The sequence below is a fragment of the Nesoenas mayeri genome, assembly GCF_963082525.1.
Source record: "Nesoenas mayeri genome assembly, chromosome: 5".
NCBI classification, from domain to species: Eukaryota; Metazoa; Chordata; class Aves; order Columbiformes; family Columbidae; genus Nesoenas; species Nesoenas mayeri.
The window spans coordinates 19,545,852-19,567,489 of record NC_137548.1 but is presented as its reverse complement, the minus strand read 5'-3'; the positions used below and the strand labels follow the sequence as shown (position 1 = coordinate 19,567,489).

Here is a 21,638-nt window from a genome sequence, read left to right as displayed (position 1 = left end):
TGTACTATGACTGGTGTGTGTTGCAGCTTCCCAAGTTGATGGAAAAACAAGGCAGCAGGGGAAACTGAGGCCTCACATAGAAAGTAGTTAACATGAATACACCAAAAAAGCTGCAAAACGACAAAAATATAACAGTAAAAGACAATCTCAACCTTGTCTGTGCTTCCCAAGTTCCAAAAGCTTCACCTCCTCCCTCCTCTCTGCATTAGTAAACTTTTCCAGACATCCTGGCAAATAATTTCTGTGGAGAGAGACCAGCAAAGAGAGATGGAGCCTCCTGAAAGCTCCGCTTCTTCCTTCCCTACTCACTGGTAATCATGTGCAGAACCACAGCTCCATATGAGCAGGTGTATGGCTGGAGGTTTGTGACTCTCTTTTGAAACCAGCCCAGCACCACCAATTCCCAAATTAGAAGAGAGAAAGGGGAAGGGGGGAAAAACCAAACATGAATGTCCATCAGTAGTGAAGCAGCAATGCACTGTCTTCCACAAGTATACACAAAAGGGAAGACTAATTACAGCTCCTCTGCCATTGCTGGATAACAGGACAAGAGAAAGAGATAAAACAAAACAAACAACAAAAACCCAAACAAACAAAAAAACAACAACAGGAAAAGAGTTTTCATCAACCAGGTCTTTGTTGCAATTTTTTTTTTCCATCTTTGTAAAACATTACATCATAAAATAAAGACAATAGCAGCAAAACTTATCAAGATGGTACAAGCACATTCTGCTCTGTACCCTGGTAATGACATGTATGAAATTGTTCCTTTTCTGAAAATGCATTTCTAAAGCACCATAAAGTCTTAAAGAGAGAAAGAGAAAGAGGGACAGAGACAAAAGAGTAGATAGAACATCCTGGCAAGTGGATTTACTGATTGCTTATAATTTGAAGTTAATCAGGAAGAAATAGTAGGTCAGCATGCCACTGAAATGTTTCCCCAAGTTTTAAGAAAGTTGGTTTTGTTTTTCTTTTTTTCCAAATGCAAGGCTGAAAATGACTAATTATGGTTTCTCAGCCCTGTCCACAAGGTCCAGGTCAAATTCTCTTAGAAATGAAAAGAATTCAGTATAAAACTACATTGGAACACTGGCCTGAATAAATTCAAATTGTCAGGAAGCTGTGATTCAGATACAAATCCTGCCTTTTTCTAATAATAGCTACTACATGACTCCAGGATCTGAGAAACTGCTAAATGGTAGGCTGAAAGCTGGTATGTTTGGCTTACATCTCACAATAGGCACTGTAAGCTTTCCTCTTTAAGCACCCAGCTCTCACAGGGAAGAAGAGTGTGTGTGGAATATATTTGGGAGACAAAAATACTCTCTCACATGCCAAATATCACCTGCCTGTGATTTGGTCTCAAGGAGTTCAGCCAAAGAAAGCAAATCCTATTTGCCTACAAAGGCCACCTGATAGACAAATCCCCGCTTTCCCCTACAAGCAGCAGCACTAGTTTTAACTGGTGATAAGACTCACCTCAGATGTGACCCATACCCAGAGACGATGGAGCATGGAGGTTCACATCTACCTGCATGGGGGTGGAGGGGACATCACCACTAAATCCGTGTGCCAGAACCGGTTCCATGTGTTGTGTGCAGGGTGGGCATGTGCCTGTGTTTGCACGGGGCCTTTTTCCAACCAGTTCCTCAGAACTCACCAGTGTTGTGGCTGGGACCTGCCTTTAGAGTGACCTGGTCAACCCAGCATGATCCAGCTCGCTGAGCATGTGCTGGCTACATCAGAACACCCACAAATTAACTTTTGCAACTGCTTCCTCAGTATTTGATTTCAACAGCATGAGTCAACAGAGTCTAACATCATTATGTACTTCAGTTGCACTGGCAGGAGGAAAAAAATATGGTCCCACTCAGCATTGCTAATAAGGAGGGTAACTGCTACTGGTAGCAAAGGAGATGGGGACCTTGGGAAGAATTAGGTAACCAAAAGGAATTAATATCTGCAGTTTTTTGGATTACATATTTCAGGCAACTAGTTTCATGCATTAATCTACAAGCCCTTTTTTGAGCTTCATAGATTTGTGTTCATTTGCATTTGTGTTTTCATTGATATATAATTGCCTAGGGAACTGTTTCTGAAGCTGGGCTGATTTGTATTTAGTACGGATATAATGCAATCCCACTAAGTGTAAATGGCACTGTAGAGATGAGTTAAAACAGCAGGTCTTTGCTCTAAAAAGCTTAAAAATAACAAGCTAGCTCTGCTTTACTGCACTGACTTGATGGGGGCAGATTTCAGCCTTAGGTTAGAAAAAAACACCGTTCAAAACAAAGACATCTACAGGAAAGACTGAAGCAGTTCCCAGTCACCTTTTAAACTTGCATCTGTTTAGTAGAAGACTATTAGTTCTAGGTTAGTATGCCACATAACATAAAGCTAGGTCTTTGCCTGTTATTTCTTTTTAGTGAGAGCAGCAGACATCATGCAGCCTGACAACACAAACAGGCCCCTGAGAAAACCAAAGCCGGCAAAGAAAAAGCCCATGTACAGTATAAACACAAATTCTTCAGGAAAATACAGGTTTTTTAAGAACAGGGTTTTTAACACCCTGAACTCACAGACACACTTCCATTTATTATGGGTTAGAGAATTTTGCAGCAAGTCTCTGGCGTTGCCCATTAATGGTTTGGAAGAAGCAGATTTGTATTAGAGACATCATAAAGCCAAACAACAGAAGCTCAGATGATTTATAATTTCACAGCAACAACCAAAATCAGACTTAATGAGTATAAACCACTGGGGGTTTTTATTTACTATTATTTCTAATAACACTTATTAGAAATAATGTTCCCTATTAAAGGATGACGACATTCACAGACAGACACGTGGATGAAGCTACAAACCTTTTCAAAACCACTCATGCAAAATCTGCACAAGCTCAGTGGTTAATGGTTCAGGAGGATCTACAAAGAAGCATCCCAGAATTCTCCTGCACAAGACAGTAGAAAGTGGGACTGCAGAGCTGAAAGCTGTAAGAAAACAGAAACTCAGTCTTTCTCTGTGTGTGAGGAATGTGCCTACAGAAAAAACATGTTTCCTTTGCTCTTTCAGGTCCCAATTTCTATGTCAAGTCATGTAATGCTCAGTGCAGGATCTGAGAGCTAAAGTCAGTAAGTCACCATTTTGTTTGACATTTTACTTTCAGGCTGCTGTGAAAGGTGTCATTTAGAGCAAGGAATTTGGCATATGGTTCAGACTCCCTTTTGCTAGATCCTTCATTAATGGTGGAACAGCCTGACTGGAAATAATATCACAAGTTTTTAATAGGTATTATTAAATGCCAAAGGATGAGAATTTTAGCCATAAAAACACTTGATATTTGAACTGAGATTCACTCCCAAGCTGTTGCATACAACTAAAACCAAGGGATGGCCTTTACAAGGAGAGAAGCAATTTAAGATATTAAAATGTCATTTTAGTTGTCAGACATTTTTGCCTGGCCCCCTATGCATTACACCATTTGCACTTCCTGTATTATAATAAAAATTATGTGTACTGAGGTATTTACTAGGCAATCATAAGGGAGAAAATATCTACTCCAATAGCAGATGGGCACCTTTCTCAGCAAATCTCACAGACACAGGAATGGGTGGAAATGAAAGAGAGCATTTTCCTTTCATGTGAAAGGTCATCAAAGACTCTGTTCAATATCTCACTGGGAGTTAATTCAGCATCACCCTTTGTCCCTGAAACTGTCGTATTCCAAACCAGCAGGTGCTGAAGACACAGCTGACAAAATGTCAGCCAGGGACTCATGCATGACATGGCCATGCAGAACCTAGAGATACCGACACTGTCAGCGAGAATCTGGACAGCACATAGATAGAAAACCCAAAACCTTTAGAGATGAAGAATATGTCAAGATTGCATTGCCCTTCTATCACACCAGTTCTGAATTTGGCCACCAAACTTTGCTTCCTCAGTCACTTCGTCCATGTTGACCTGTTTTCCATGATTTGCCTTCTCACACAGACAAGTCCTACAAGACAGTGACTTTTGCCTTCCTGGACTGTAATTAGCAGAAATGTCATGGCTGTGACTAAGCCTTATATTTCACATACAGGAAATGCATCTCCCATATCCTTACAGCTGCCTGTGCATCTGTGTAGGACTCTTCCACTATGGGCAAGCATTTCTCAGAGAACAACTCAGTTGAGGAACAAATAACACTGCATGGATGATGTTGGTTTGGGGATTTGGTAACCAAGGAGACTTGTTAGCCCAGTCAGTATATACTGCATGCTTTCAGAGTCAGATGAGATGCTTTAATGTGCTTGATCCTTCACACAGGCAAAGCACAGTAGTGTAACCAGGCACTACTTTAGTTCCCAGGACTCAAATTGCATGTCTGAGGACTTTCAAGCCTTGTCTGGAATTCAAATGCAAATCAAAAGGTACTGGAGAGCGTCCAGAAGAGGACGCTCCACTTAAATTTGAGAAAAAACTTCTTCCCAGTGAGGGTGGCAGAGCACTGGAACAGGCTGCCCAGGGAGGTTGTGGAGTCTCCTTCTCTGGAGACATTCAAAACCCACCTGGACATGTTCCTGTGCGACCTCACCTAGGCGTTCCTGCTCCAGCAGGGGGATTGGACTAGATGATCTTTTGAGGTCCCTTCCAATCCCAAACATACTGCGATACTGTGATACTGTGACCACAAAGTTGCTGAAGGGTTTAGAGCAGGAGCCATATGAGGACCCAATAAAGTCACTTGGTTTGTTCAGCCTGGAGGAGACTGAGGGGAGACCTCATCACAGTCTGCAGCTTCCTCACAAGGGGAGGAGGAGCAGCAGGTGCTGATCTCTTCTCTCTGGTTACCAGTGACAGAACCCAAGGGAATGGCAGGAAGATGTGCCAGGGGAGGTCTGGGTTGGACATTAAGGAAAGGTTCTTCACCCAGAGGGTGGTGGAGCCCTGGAACAGGCTCCCCAGGGAGGTGTCACGGCCCCAAGCCTGACAGTGTTGAAGAAGAGACTGGACAACACCCTCAGACACATGGTGTGAACTGTGGGGCTGTCCTGTGCAGGGACAGGAGTTGGACTCGATGATCCTGATGGGTCCATTCCAACTTATGACATTCTGTGATTCCATGATTCTATCATCTAAATTTTAGCTTTTGCTCCTAACTGCCCACTAGGCCACAGTAAAACCCCAGATCTGAACAACATAAAACCTTAGTGCATCCATGCTGGCACTACAGAATTAGCACAACATGATCTGCTCTATTTCTGAGTGAGACTTTAGAAGATTAGTTCACAAGTGGCACTTGAGGCTAAACTTCATTCCACACCTGCTGAAAACCAGGAGCATCAGGAGGGCTAAAGGACTTTGGTGCTCAAACAGACCTGCATCTTGCTGGTGTCTGCCCATGGCTTGAGGACGCCGGGATCTGAGGATGGCCTCAAGCTGCCACTTGCGTCCCTGTGAAGCCCAGCACAGGGCTGGGTGGATCAGAAGCCTCCAGGAGCCACAGCAGCTCTTGAGTCAGATGAAACTTCCCACGGAATAGGGCTCACTGCCCTGCCTCCAGTGAGCTAAAGCCAGAGCATAGCCCTGCACCTTAAGAGATTAATTGGTGAACCAAGCACAATTCAATTTCTGTTGGATCTTACTGACTTAAAGCAATCCCAAATCGCCTAAAATATTTCAGACTTTTTTTTCATCCTTAATGTTCGCATAACAAAATTAGAAAGATGATATGATACTTCAAGTGAAGTGAACCAGCAGACAGAACATACTAAGAATTTCTTTCCTCCTCTGCACTAGTGGTATTTGGCTTGCTCCTGCAAACTGTGCAGACAATTAGATATGCAAATATGTAACTCCAAATCTGCATTTTCATTGCCATGCTTCTATTCATAGCCATGGCAATCATGTATTCCAGTGACCACTTAGATTTTGAGTTGGTAGATTGTGCATAAAATCTCAGAAACTATAACAGAAAATGAAGCATGCATTCTTGTGTATGCAGAGATGGGCATGCAGTTCTAAACCTCTGTGTCTGGATGACTTGTGAGTGTCTGTATGTTTGACCAGCTTGTAAGACTTGGTATGTCTCTGCCATCTACATCCACGCTTACTTTACCTATAAGCCTACAGTTAGAACTGCAGGATATTTAAGATCTTGTGAAGGTGCCGGGAAAGCATCACTGGTACATTCATGTGTATCTCATTTCCAGCATGCAAAATCTTCTATCTGCAATGGCAAACACAGTAGCCCACAGGCTGAGGCTACCAAAATTAGTGTGTCTTACAATTCCCATTAATTATTTTGCAGCCTTTTCTTTTAATATTTATTGTGAAGCCTAGGGACATTTGTACTTCTTATATCTGTACCTCCTATTTCTTATATCCATATATCCAGAAACTGCAAAAGATTTTTTTAAATGCCCACAGTTTGGTTACATTTCACTTTAGTCTCAAAATGCAGAGAACTCATGTTTAGATTTTATCAAGAAATAGCAAATGACAAACAAAGATAGTACCTAAAAGGAAATAAAACAAATAGTTCCAAATACCTGTTTAAAAACTTACAAAATATGACAGCATTAATGGCACTTAAAGCTATAAGCACTTAAAAGATTACCACCATATTTTTTTCAACTTCTTTTCACAAATTTCTGTTTCTTCTTTTTTCTGAGATTATGACTGCAGCTCATGTCGAAACCCACACTCAGCAAAAGGCGCAGAGAGCCCTGAGATTCAATGGATACTCTGGCCCTCATGTGAATAGTGTATATGCTCTTATGTCTATTTTTAAAAATTCAGATTCAGCTACAGAGAACAGCAGTTTGCTGACATGCAAGAGCTATAGCTTTCCTTCTGTCTTCATAGTCTTACAGCATTAAAATTGAAGATTTTTTCCAGTGGTAGAAAGTGTGAATGAGAAATTTTTAAAAATGGTTAGCCCACTATTTTATACACCTAGTTAATATCATTAATGTCCTCTTCTTTTAAACGACATAGCACAACATGTTGCATTTTCTTCATATGCACTTCCTTGCTGAGTTTACAGTGAATCATTGAATACTTCCTACACAAGAAAAAAAATCCATTTGTTTTCCTTTTTTCTATGTCACTGGTTAAGATAAATACCCACCAAGGATTTTTCTTTTTTTTTTCCTTTTTTTTTAATGAAAACAGCAATCTAAACCTTAAATATGTCTGCGTTGATTTTTCAGACCAGCACCTAGCTGGTGGCTGTGTCCATGGACATTCTTTTGGAGTTTAGAAATATAATGCATCTGATTCAAAAATGGAAAAAAAAATCTAGCTTGGATCACGTGCCAAAACTTAAACTAAGCCTTACTGAAAGTTTCTAGTTCACTCCAATCATTTCTCCTATTTTTTATCACCAGGGGAAGGATTTATGAATGCATACTCCATGACAAAGCTACAGTCTTCTTCATCCCTTTCAAAGGCTCTTATTACATAGCTGCCTTTTGTCTGATATTATGCCATGATGGGAGCACCCTGGTGATATTGTCATGGTTCAGTCTCTTCCTTTGTGTCTTGCCCTGGTAATCTTATACAGGTTGAAATTTCCATGTGCGTAGCTTTCTGTTGCCATTTTGCAGTGTTGTGTTCCTGAATTGTTTTGGCAGAGCAAGCTTGAGTCTTTATGGCACAGTGAAATATTCTTCAATGCTATATAATTCAGACTGAATAAGGAGTCTGTATAAGGCACGTGTCTCAATATATATATGTGTATATAAAAACACTAACATTGTTAATTCAAGTCAAGCATCTTTTACATTTGATTTCTGTCTTCAAGTAACGCTTTGTTTTCATGTTCCCTTTCTTTGGTTTTATTTGGGATCACTCCATTCTCCAGGTCTGAGTGCTGCACAATGCAGTTGGTCAGGACTGCAGTGCTAGAAGAGTTCTCAGAATTGCACATCTTCTCTGTCTCCTCTTCCTTCTTTTCTTCATCCAAGGAGTAGTTTCGGAAGGTCTCGTAAATTTTACGCACATCCTCAGGGATGGTCTTTTTGAGGTCTTTGTTTTTCCTCTTGGTCATCTTAGCAGATGATCCAAATTTGTTAATGATGTTGTCCTCAGATGCCCCCTGCCCATGCTTGTTTAGCTGATCTGACCCTTTAAGGCGCAGGTTGTTAGGCCTGTTATTGATGCTTTCCTGAGATGAGGCCTTGAAGCGTCCTGATTCCAAGGCATTAAAGACAGACCGCTTCTCTGGAGAGAGCATGTCTAAGGAGTGGGCTCGCTGGTCCAGGCCCAGGCGCCGGCGCTCCATGCTCCGGATGGTGGCTGCCCGCTGAAGTTTGTCGTGGATCTCCACGCTGAGCCGCCTCCGTGTCTCTCTGAACTCTGCCGTCACATTTGCTTTCCACTCCGCTGCATGGGCCTTTATTTCTCCAACCTTGACAACAACAAGGAAGAGAAATGAACAAAAGAAAAAATATACCAACATGAAGTGACAGTCTTTCCTACAGAACAGCAGCACAAGCACTTTCTTCTCTGCTGTAGAATGAGAGACCAGTCCCAGTTCCTGTGCATACATCTGGGCTCAAAAGTCAGCAGCAAAGTGGTTATAACGGGCAAGTTCTAAGCACACCAACTAGTGACTAGCTAATGGCTTATGTGGCATATGACTTGTCTGCCTGTTTCACGTTTTGCCACCCCGCACATTTTATAACTGTGTTACATAAGGGGAGGTGTTCATGCTAATCTGCCCTTGGTTAAGAACAAAATTCCTTATTTATAATGTTAGTGGTAGATAGTCAGGAGTGAGCAAAATTAATCACCCATAGTTATATTAATATGCTTCAGAACAGCACAACGACCAGTGTAGCAACAGAGTAACATATTTTCCTGTATTGCTCATGGATGGAGCTGTTCAGTCCCACTGAAGGTTCTGTTCAGTGCCACAGAGCAATTAACATTGGGAATATCTATCAGATAATTTCAAGTGGACCTCTGACTGATCCAGTATAGGGTCCATTCTCAGAGACAAATATAACTGTCTTGAATGGAGATTTCCATTGCATAACCGTCCAAATACCACCCTCTCAAGCCAGCTGGGGAAGTTTTCAAAACACATCAATGTTCTCTGTGGGTACCATGAGCATGTCCTTAAATGCCTCACTGTTTTGTTCTAGTTTACACCTTTGTACCTGAGAACAGAATAATGACTAAGAATAAAGCACTGACATGGCTGCTGTATTGAATAAATATTTATTCTGAAGTGAGAAAAAAAGAAGATAAATGACCAAGCAATATCTCAGGCAATACAGGTCTTTTTCAAACTTCAGCTAAAGGAGAACAGACTGAGGAGCACGATGAATGCAGGAGCCCACCAAGCTCAATTGTTTGCTTGGATTGCTGTAGTCAGAACTCAGTTTCTGCATCCAGTGGTCCACAAGGAAGTCATCTTTTGTTCCTCAGGCTAGCTGAGTAGATCTGTATTCAGAACAGTATTACTTGTGGCAGCAAGCATCTCACATCCACCATGACAGATCAGATTCCCACCTGTGGGTGCCTGCTGATGATCAACTTGACAGCCAGACCCCTCTGTGAAGACCCCTTCATTCACAGAAATGCACAGGGGATGCACTAGGCCTCAGGTAGCACAGCTGCCTTCATAAATTATAAACAGTGGTACTCCTCTGCCAAACTTTGTATATGTCTGCTCTTTGGCTAACCCAGTCAGGTTAGCTTTGCTAGTAATGCAGGAGATTGACTTAAAAATTGAAATTATATTATCAATATCCTCCACAGTAGGCTTCAACTCTATAGTAATGGAAATTGCCTTCTGTTTTCCACTCTTATTTGAGTGAAGCATTAGCAATACTGTCTTTAAATCACAGAGGGCATGGTCTGAGTGAATTTAATCATGTTCTTCCTGATGCTGACTACTCAGTTTCTTCAATTTTTCATAATATGGTACTCAGTAAGGGGCCTGATTCTAAAGTCTTATTCAGAAACATATTCCCCGACGTAGGGAAAAGTGAGAAAACTCAATATAAACCCCTGTTTTAAAGGCAGGTTGTTGTTTCATAATGAAGAGAGCCAACTAATGTCTTTAAAACCTATGCATCTCCAATTTTTAAAGGGAGAACACTGAAATTTTTATTACAATTTTGTAGACAGTTTCAGAGTGAAGGCTGGCTTCTCTTATTCCATAATTGCAATCCTACTGATGTGTTCTGTATATTTGGTAGTACTGACAGAGGTGTAACAACCTAGGTTGCTTCAGCTGCGTTTTTTCCTCCCTTTGTGAAGGAGCTAAAGTTAAGAGCTAATTGGATACCAAAGGCAGCCAGTTGAGCAAACTACAGGGAATACTGAGCACTGGTTATGCAGAGGAGCATCCTTCTTTAGACAAGCACTCAAAGCTCTCTTATAAAATGACAAACGACTGCGAAATTACTAGTCATACCTCTTCTTTTGTCTTCTTGGATAGGACTCTTAACCAGTCTCCAATCATACTCAGCACAGCAGCAAAATAGGCAAGGCCAACAAGGATCCAGAACCACACTAAGGGTTTATACCACTCCCGGTAATGGATGTCAGCATTTCCTCCTGAAATAAGCATATACTTATGCTTAGGAATTATGAGATGTCAAAATTATGACAAAATATCTGCAATTCTGAGAAATTTCTGAAAGTATTTCTTAACTCTTGTCAACAGTGCTGTAATTCTAATAACAGATGAGAGGCCTGTCAGATGGGAGAAACACAGTTCTTAATTTAAAACTTTCTAAAATTACCTGTCATTCTGCTGCTATGTCACCAGAGCACCTAGTAAACACTTTTCTTTATATTGCTCATACTCTGAAGCAAGTCTGAAATTCCTGCTTTTATCAAGCCGCATGATCACATTTCCAAGAAAGAAGTATAATACAGCTAGCCTTCCTTATTTTCAACTTCCTGAAGCCTGGTAGCTAAGAAACTTTACAGTTCAATCCCCTCACATTATAGATTTTCTAGGGTTTTTTTGGTTTTAACTACAGGATTCAGAGACCTATGTGCAAGAGAAAGAAAAGCAGCTTTGTCTTTCTCTACAACTTAGGATATCTGACAGGAAGCCAACTCTGCACCAGCTCTGATAATAAGGAGATATTGTCTGCTTGGGTATCAGTTATAGGGATGCATTCTCTGGCCAGTGACTTGAGAGGAGATATAGATCAAATGAAGCAACAAATATTCTATATTGTTTTCATGCAAGTTTTAGGATGAGCTGGTAAAAAAAAAGTATGAGGCATTTGGCAACTCTAATGGACTATAAAGAGCCTAACATAAATGCAGCAGCAGCCAGGCTGCTACCTACCATGGAACAGAATAAACTTTTCTGAAAGACAGCAACCACAACCTTACTTTTGAGACTCCTGGTCCTCTCACAGTGCTATGTGAACTGTAGAAGAAGAGACAGTGAGAGGCAAGCATGACCTTGAGCTGAAGAGAGAGCGGCAAAGGGGCTGCACAGTCATGTCCCTCAATGCAGGTGAAGAAGCACGACCCTTAGTGGTACCTGTGTAAATTTCTGTCTCAAGTTCAAGCCTACCAGGGCACTCAGGCAGAGGACTGCATATTTCCTGGACTACAGTCTCGGTTAGACAAGAGCTAGACACCAATCTGTACCTCTGTATAACTACAGAGAGCTTTTAGGATTTTGCCCCATTAAAATCACCAGACAACACAGTTCTGAGCTCCCCCCATAGCTTTTGGCAATTGGAGACATTCCTATGACTCTAATTTTATCTAGACTTTGTATGAGCATACACACAGTAAGCGAACATCCCCATGGAAGCTCAGACATTTGAGAATTGGCAGGGACCCAAATATTGGTTTTGATGTTAATCTCTCCCTATGCACCGCATGAATCACTCTCTTTTTTCCAGTCTTTAAGAGTGAGAAACAACGGGAGGAGGGACCTGCTGTTGCTACGGTACAGCAAGGCTCTTCTGATCATACACGTCCCTGAGGAAGCTTGCTACGATGCTGATTGTCTAGGTCTGTCTTACGGAGTAATCAGGCGACTGAGAGAGTATGAGACCACTTTTTTCAGCCTATCAGAGATTGGTTTTTTTCCAGGTTGCATCCACAGTTGTATTTCCCACAATAGTACAAAAATTTTCCCAGTTTAAGAAGAGCTGGGACACGTTCAAGGTGGAATAAATCAGCACAGCTCCATTGATGTGGTTTTACCCAATGTAATGTAGTATTTTCCCTTTGATGTTGAAGGGACAGAGATATGGAGAGAGTGAACTGACAGAAAATCAAAGCCACAGAAAATCTGTCCCAAAACCAGCAATAAACCCCAAATCTCCTGGTGATCACCTGCCTTAAACTCTTATGAGAGGACCTCTGAAGTTTGCTCATTCAGGGTCCGCCATTTTTGAAAAATTCTGGTCCTCAGTAGCCACCAAGCTGTGGATTATATTCTCCTAATCATGTTGGATTTAGACCAATTTAATGCAATATTAAGGGCTTTTTTACTATTATGTTATTAAAGAAAACAATATTGAAGTGTGATATGCTTAAGAAAAGTATTGTGAGACAGAATATTAGTGAGATTCTCTTCACATTTAAGTGGTTAAAATGGACCAAGCTCATACAATCACTTCTGTACCAGAATGCTCAGAAAATGCTTCTTTTTCATATCTGGAGCTCCCTTTGTTCAGTGCCTTTTTTTTCTCAATAATTCATGTCTTCTATACCACTGTGTCATTAAAAGGGAAGATCACAGTGTTGTCTACAAAAAGACTTGTCTACACCTCTTCAGCAAAGAAACCTTTATATATCCCTGTAGTTTCATTTCATGTTTTTAACTCATTCATATTTCACTGATTTATATAAAGTAACAAAACACTACCATAATAGGGCTGTTTGTAACACAGGCATCTTAATGCCTTTAGTTAGGACCACTAACAGGAATGAGGAGTAGGGGTCATGCGCTAATGGGAAAAAAATCCACTTATTTTAACCACCTTTTTGTTAGCAAAGCAGTAGAATGAAAAAAAATCTCTCATCTCTCCAGCCAACAGTCTTAACTCACTCTTCATAAACTGAAAAGGATGGATATTTATAGTTCCTGCTAGTACTCCTAGCACTGAGATGCATACCCCATTAGTCCTTCTCTTTCTACAGCAGTTTTCCTTAATAGGGTACCCGCAACATCAAAATTTCTGCTAAGGTTAGAGAACAAAATTCAGCTTCTGAAATGCTGCAGCTCATGTAGTAGCAGCCCATTACTGCACGGAACCAGAGGTTTCTCCAGCCCTATGGCTCAGCCCTACTTTGTAAAAGCTTCATCCATTCATCATTTTGGCTACTTGCTTCAGGAATCACCCTCAGTCTGAGACCTAATGCACTAATACAAATCTTGAATTCAATGGGAAAGTCATTTAACTTGTGCATAATTCATTGCACAGTGAAGTATAATCAGTATTTTCCAGGCTCCCGTTAGCTACACTGCTGAAAGCTTGCAATCTGCAGATGGCAAGGCACCTGGACATTAAATCAGCCTGGTGTCCTATTGCACAGCAACCCCAACAGAAACACCAGGCATCATTTCACTGGAATATAATGCACTGTAAAAAGCCTCCTCCCCACAGTGGATAAATTCTAAGAGCCAAGGCCTTCGTGCACAGCACCTAGGCTCAAAGCTGCTCACCTGCTACAAAGTCACCGAAGCCAACAGTAGTCAAAGTGACAACCACAAAGTAGGTGGATTCCAAGGCTGTCCATCCCTCAATGTGTTTGAAGATCACTGCAGGAATGGTCACAAAGACAACGCAGCCTGCCAGGATGAACAGGATGGTAGAGATCACCCGGATCTTCGTTTGACTCACTTGCTTTTTCTAGAAAAAGGAAATAGCAAAAGAAAAACCTTTTTTTGAGTGGATTTCTGGGACTGTATACCTTGTGAATGGAAGACTGATTGTTCTGGTTTCACTCAGTATTTCTCTTTCTGCCTCTTGTGAGCTTATGAGGTAGAAAACAACCCTCCCTCCCCATTAATGAGAGCCCCCCCCAGGTGATAGAAAACCTCTATGTCTGGGCCCAGAAAAATGGCGATTCGCATTTTCCATGCACTATGCAGTTACTAACCTACCAGCAACACAGCCTAGAAAAACAGTTCTGAGCTTCAGAAAGGCTCCAGTACACTCCAGTTGGGTTTGATGTGTAAGAAAAAGTGCACATTCACACCTTCATAGATGTATATGTACACCCACATTGCCTCGCCTCGCCAGCCTCAAGCATTCAACAAGAAAGCCCAAGACTGAAATGAAAATAAACACTTTTTTCTTCTAAAATCCTGAGATTTTATGTGGAAATAATTAATGCTTTGGGTTTTCTAGACTTCCCTCTGACTCAGGATTTCCAGCTTTCATTCACAAAGGTTAAATCATTTTCAAAAATAGCTATATTATTGGCTCAGTCCATAAATAAAGGATTTATGTCAAATACCTAACAACCTGAGATAAAATTACCTACGCAAATCCACGCTGGAAAGCTCTTGAACAAAGAGCATGTGTGTTACCAGCTGGTATAAACCAAAACCAAGTAGTATAATTGCAACATTTGACACTCCTAGATCATATGAACTCTCCCTTTATTTAATATCAACTTACATTTTGCTTCCAATAATACTGATGCAAGCCTAGATTAACACAACTGATGGATTTGTTCCTGGTTTTCTGTGCTGTAAGTAAACTCAAAATTCAATAGAGTTTCATGAGAGAGCTGGAAATTACTAGAAATCTTACTATGGATTAATTACAGTGGTGGTGTAAATTCTGCATTTATCCTGGAAAAGGAATGTGCAGGTCACTGCAAGTCACATATTTCCAAATCAGTTTTCCAAATCAAGCATCTCCCTTAACCCAGAAATGAGATCTCATTTCAGATTAACACATTGCCTAGACAGGAAATGAGGTCTCAGAAGTTATCATTCTAATATATAAAAGGGATATTGCCTGAACTGGTTAATATCTAACCAGTCTGTGAGCAGTACTACTGATTCCACTAAAGCAAGAGAATTTCTTTTAGAGGTGCAATGTCAGACCCTAATTAGCCACTCATCTGACCTGGGATGCTCCGCAGTTAGAATGCAGGTAGCTGCATAAATACACCAAGTTTCAGAAATCCTTTTATTTCTGAAACTGTTTGAGACAAACTGTGTGCTTAATTTCTTTTCTTTTTGCGTGTATATGTTGTTTTCTGTGTCTGGCTGAACAAAAATAGGTAAATAGAATTAGTAATATAATCCCATAAATAAAGATTAATCAAATACAAGATGTGGAAAAAACTGCCACTGAAGTACCAAGAAGAAAAACACCACAAAAATATAAAACCTGACTTGACTTTTTATTTCCTTTTTTCCTGTAAAGCCATTATAAGCAGATTGCTAAACTACTAAAGGATGATCTAACTTCTTTAAGAGTTATGGACACACATGCACAATGCCAGGATTTCAGAGCTACTTATGTGTAGTGAAGGGAAAGCAACTGATCACATGGATGTTATATGGTGTCTTAGATTGGCACATGTGCTTTTTCTTGTGGAGGACCAGGCTTTAACCAAGTTCTTGTTTATTTTATGATTTGGCCAAGGTGACTTATTCAGTTCTACTAAATGTTTAGTTTCCTGATACATAAAAATGAAATGGCAGATACCTTACTACAGTGGAAGTTATAAGGTACATGCAGTGGTGTATGGCACTGGGAATCCTGGGACAAAATGTACTTTGAAACTGTCAAACACTACTAGTAAAGCAAAGTTATGCATAATAATCCTTCCTCCAGTCCCCATATAGCAACATTAAAATGCATTTCAATATGTGTCAGGATTGTCAAATCTCATGGTAGAAACAGGAGTGCAAAGAATGGCCTTACAAATCAGTACCAAATGTTCAGGACATCCACTTATTCATGAGTGACAAATTCAGCCAAAGTTTGTTGGGTTTTTTATGTAAAAATGGAAATGATGTTAACAAGAGGCTCTGCAGACAGGCCTGACTCATGGTTATTGTGCACCTCAGTTGCTTGTACAAGAGCAGAACAGCTGAGGGTCTATTTTTTCCTTATTCTTCCACTGGAACAAATGAAGTCAGAAAGCAAAGGTGAATCAGGCACAGCATTTTCAGAGCTACTGAAAAGAGCACAAAAGCAAGACGCAGAAGCAGAATTACTTAATGGACAACACATTCAGCATACATGTGAAAAGGGGGTCTTTTTACAGTTAGACATGCATTCAGAAGATATTCACATAGTAGAGCAGAACTGCTAAAGATCAAAAAAATGCTAAGGCATAAATATCGTTATTCGTGGAATAGGTACATTGTAGTAATCACACATTACAAAAAGGCTGGTTTGCGTGTTTTCTTTGCGGATGGAGTTGGCCTTGCTGTTTTCCTACAAAGAAAATTTTTTGCTGCCCAGGTTCTCAGAAATAAGGATATGCAACTTTTACATTCCAGTTTTGCCACAGTTGTATCAAGACAAGACTAAGCCACTGCAATAGCACACTGTACCAAGTCATTATTAAAAGAAATATAACAAATATATATTATATCTATATATGGTAGAGATATAAAAATACAAGAAATGCTGAGAAATCTGAAAAGGTTAATACAAACTTTCCTTTTATATAGTATTTGCAATCTGGAGCAGTACACTGGCAAGTAGCTGAGCAACTCCAGCCAGGCTAACACATCCTGTGAGCCCATTTTGTGGCATAAATATAGAATTTCTATACGTGTCAAAATGAAATAGTAAGAGAGGCCTTTCTCCAGAGAATGTAGTTCAACTCATAGCACTTTAAGTAAAATGAAAACACTTTTGAAATAAATGTTTTCTACTTATTTTTATTTTTTTTTTAATTTTGTTTTACCAACAAGTTCTCTCCAGGTTGATGAAGCAGGTAATTCATGAGACATTCATCAAATTAAAATAAATTAGTGACTGCTAATGAGAGAGGCCTCAATTTAAATTCTCCTAGAGCTAATCTGGAAAAAGACTGAAGGAGGAATCTTAGAATAAATTAATGGAGATTCTTCTGTCATATGTTATAATAACCTATGAAGGGTCATTTATAAATTTTTGAAATTTCTAAAATTTCTAAAAAACTAAAAGAGGGTAGATTTAGTTACATATAAGGAAGAATTATTTTACAGTGAGGGTGGTGACACACTGGCCCAGGTTGCCCAGAGAGGTGGTAGATGCCCCATCCCTGGAGACATTCATGGCCAGGCTGGACGGGGCTCTGAGCAACCTGATCTAGTAAAAGATGTCCCTGCTTATTGCAGGGGATTGGACTAGGTGATTTGGAGGTCCCTTGCAACCCAAACTATTACATGATTCTATGCTTCTGTACTTTTCATTTACTAATGAAGAAGCTGATTTTACTTTCAAGGTGGTTAAGTGCCAAACGGGCAATGTCGTTGCATATGACACCATCTTGCTCTTATTAATTCAAACAACCTAATGTCAGTCTGCTCCAGTGCCAAGAGGGGTGAGAACATTCTGACTGAGACATCTTTATCAGTGGAATTCAGTTCCTATGCATCTTTTCCATCAATAATTGTAACCTTGCTTCTCCTCTCTTTTCTATTACGTACATGGTGGTCTTATCAATTTTGGTCTTACACAATAATTTCAGGAGTTAAAATAAATCTTTTTTATTGTTTTTTTCCCCTCTCTCTCATCCTACAGATCAAAGCTCATGAACTGGATTCTTTCATGGCTTCTGCCACTTTTCTGACCTGACTGATGACAACAAAAGGACCAAAGTTCCCAAGTTCCCACACTGAGGCCACAGGGATGAAACATGTTCCTTCAGAAAGGGAGGAGACATCAGGTATACGATGCTAGAGGCATTCATCAGAGTAGACTAAAAAAATATATGGAGCATATTCCCATGAACATCATATTTCAAATATGTTTATTCCAATATTTTGTAGTGTCACCTCCCATTTCACAGAAACTCCCCCAGTATACAGTACTACTCAACCAAAAATACCACTGGAACATTTGCTGCTTCACAGTGAGCTCAGATGGTTCCTTTGTCTTCCAAACATCTTCTTTTCTGAATTCCTGACAAATATCCTCAAGACTCCACGCAAGTTGTTTACCTTTTTTGGCTAGATGACCAATGGCATAATGTTAGTGCTCATATAGTGTGTTTTCATGGAACATGCTGTTGTCATCTCTTCACAAGGCTCTGTATTTTGGAGCACTCCTCCAAAGAAAACATATTTCTTTAACATTTCTTTTGTCTCCTTCAATTACTCTTAACTTAATGACTTCTCTGATGCTGCCAGCTGTTCTTGGAACAGATTGTCTCTGCCCATGCACTAATTAAACAGCTTCTACATCACTTTCTCCAGATCAAGATATTTCAACAAGTAGAAAGCTAGTCTTTGTACTCAAAGCATAAAACAGAGTATCAGATATATCAGTCCTACTTTTTTCTCTGCCACAAACATTAGGTATGTCTTCAGTCAAAACATTTATACTAGGCAAGTGCAGACAGTGCAGTTAGACACAGGGTCATGCTGCTGTCCTTTCAGACCAGTCAAATGCAATCCAGCCCTGGTCCAGAGCCTGGCACACACCTCAGTAAAGAGCGATGCCCATCTCAATGGGCTGTATGGAAAGACTGGCCCAGCACTGGGTTGACAGGGCTCCTCCGTGATATGGTGGCATCAGCCTCACTACTGCCTATGCCTGTCACTGTGGATTTCTTTCTAACTTCTCCTAGCTCCTTCACATTCTAAATGAGACTGAAATTAAATGTATTTTGAATATCACTGGCTTAGAGATAACATCTAAGAACAATACATGAATCTTTTGTTCTTCTGTGTTCTCTGTATGCAGCTGGTATCAGACAGCTCCAACACAGCCACCACAGGATACCGAGCCCCTCAGCCAAGACGGTGACACCTCTGGGAAAGTATTTAAGAAAGTGCAGCAATGCTTGACAGGCAGAGGAGGAGGGGAGAGAGCAGGAAGAGCAAGGGCAGGGGATGGGAGGTGATGGATGGCAGAGCAGGTACTTCACTGAATGACTGTGGCCCATGTAGGACCAGTGCTGGGGCAGAGGAAAAGAGCTGAGGAGGAAGGAGCAGCAGAGAGAATCCGCTGCGTCCTGACTCCAACTGCTGTGCTGCTGCCTGCCACACTGGGGGGACCAAGTGTGACCCGCAGCAATAACATGGGCAGAGATGTCTGGGGTGAAATGAGTCTCGGAAAGGGTGAGGAAAGGTATTTTGAATTTTTGTTTCTTTCTTTTTTATTTCCAAATACCCAACTCAGTCACTAAAATTTTATACCAATTAGCAATAAATTAAATACCCAAGTCAAGTTTGTTTTGCCTGTGACAGTACCCGATAAGTGATTTCGCTGTCTTTATTTTGACCCATGAGTTTTCTCATTCTTGTTTTTCCTATTTTCTCCCCATCCTGCTGCAGGCAGGGGAGTGAGCAAGTGGCTGTGTGGGTGCTTGCTGCCAGCCAGGGCCTATTCACCACATCCATGAAGCATAACAGCAGAATTTTAAATAACATGTTTTAAAATACATACATTTCAGGCACCTCCATGGGTTAAGAAAAATGATTTGAACAATTCCACTAGAGACAGGCTTCCCCCACTCTAACCAGCTTTCTTGGTGCCTCAGTGCTATTTTAGTTCTCATGTTTTATAAAGAAAGCTGCTATTGCTGCATAAGAAGATGCAAAAACCATCCCCTATTTCTTAACTGTAGTAAGTACCATAGGGGAGTCAGATATATAAAAAGCTGTAAGTTCTCACATTTGTTACTAAGCTTGGGAGAGACAGTCCTGAATATATGCAAGGCACAGGTCAGAGTAAAGAATAATTTTTTTTACATTGCTGTTTTTCCCTATAAAAGCACATTTCTGCGGGGTGTTTGTCTAGACCCAGATGGAATATGCAGCAAGCTTCTCACAGAGCAGCAGCCCTCTCTAATGTTATTTTTATAAACCTCAAGACATGGATCTTGCTGCAGTCATAATGTGAGTACTGATACTGCGTTAGGAAAATACAGAAACACTGGCTCAGAAATTTTCTAGGCTTGATATACCCCATTGCAATCTTCTTCCTCTCTCTAAAAAGCACACACAGGGCTTTCTGATATGCATCAACTAATTACTGCACATTGTTTATTATGCTACTGAAGAAACAAAACCAACAGTAATGATCCCAGAACAGAGCTCTGTTCTGGCTAGGCTGTATTCAGCCCAAGAAAAAATACATGTGGAATGAGTGGGATCCATGTATATATGTGCTTTTCTCAGACAAAGCACAACAGAGGCTCATGGCACAGAGCAATTTCAAAGGATGCTCTCAGAGGCTGAATTTGGAATGTATTGCTACTTCCTTCCTTCAGTTCTCTTCTGAGTCACACCTATATTCCCCTCTTCAGGGAGTGCAATAATGGGTTAATAATACATGTTCCACATCACTTCCCTGTACCTGAATGGATTCTACCTTGCCATTCCCGATAAGCCTGATTTTCATCAGTGTTGAGACAATGCTTTCATCAGTTAAAAATAAAATGCAGTTATGATGGTGCAAAGTGCCACAAATCAGCAAGACTAGATTTATGAGTGCATGCTCAGCATCTAATTAACGAATGCACTGAGAAAGAGAAAGACAATTAGTGTAGCTAGATCAATGAGAGATCTAGTTATCTGTTGCATGACATGGCCACACTCAAAGTCTCAGCAAGAAAAATAAAACTGAAATTCTTGTTAGAATCATTTCCACTTAGCAGGGCAGATAACTTCAGTATTCTTTCTTTTTTAAATCTCTGCTTGGACTTCCATTTTTTGTTCTATTATTTTGTTGTTTTGTTTTCTTCCTCTCCAGTGGAATAAAGCATCCAGATTCCTTCATACTGTTGAGTTTGCAGAATGTTTCCCTAGTGATTAGGAATGCACCATCAGCATTTGTAAGGTTAGAGTGGAGACTTTGTTGGACCAGATATTGAAAGGTTTAACAGTGGCCTTTGGAAATCAGGAGTAGATCTTCAGGCCAGACTCCTTGTATCTGTTTCTGGCCTGCAGTTTTCTATGTCTGCTTAGTTTGGAATAACTGGCCAAGCAGCCTTCTCTTTTCCCTTCTCAGGTACAATAACATACATCACTCTCTACAAGAAATTCTTGCAGAAGCCTGCAAAGCAAATTTTGTATTCACAGTGAGATTCGACATGACTATTAACAGTATAAAGATGGCAATATTGCAGTCTTTCTACAGAAAAAGTCTATTTGTGACTACCCAAGTAATGCAAGTGTATTCTATCAGATAACTTGCCCACAGGGAGTGAGTTTTACTCTAGGTGGGATACAGATTCCAGAGAAGTGCAAGGAAAGTAACATGTGGAAGACAGAGCAGCTCCTTCCAGGCAAAAATGTAGAAATAGTGGAAAATGTCTCAGCCCTAGAAGTCTCCCTCCACGACATAACTTTCTCCGTGCTCCTCCCAGACTTCTCCAACACTATAGAGGAGCTGCCACTGCTGCCTGCTTAGAGCTTCTGTGTCCAAAGGTAAAAAGAGGGCAGTGTAAGGTGAAGGATGCATCAAATACTTTGTCCCATGGCTCAAAATAGTCCGTGTTGCCCCAATGGCATGTGT

At 40.5% G+C, this 21,638-nt stretch overlaps 1 protein-coding gene across 1 annotated transcript in view; it reads right to left on the bottom strand.

Annotated features, from left to right (window-relative positions):
* Positions 1 to 7,768: 7,768 nt before the first annotated feature.
* The window catches only part of KCNK10 (potassium two pore domain channel subfamily K member 10), a gene marked incomplete at both ends in the record, with an annotated part of 62,032 nt that continues 48,162 nt past the window's right edge, over positions 7,769 to 21,638 (bottom strand). Inside the window, 3 exons of the mRNA XM_080345238.1 lie at positions 7,769 to 8,398; positions 10,418 to 10,560; positions 13,655 to 13,841. Coding sequence (XP_080201364.1) covers positions 7,769 to 8,398; positions 10,418 to 10,560; positions 13,655 to 13,841 — 960 coding nt within the window. The remainder of the gene's footprint in view (positions 8,399 to 10,417; positions 10,561 to 13,654; positions 13,842 to 21,638) is intronic.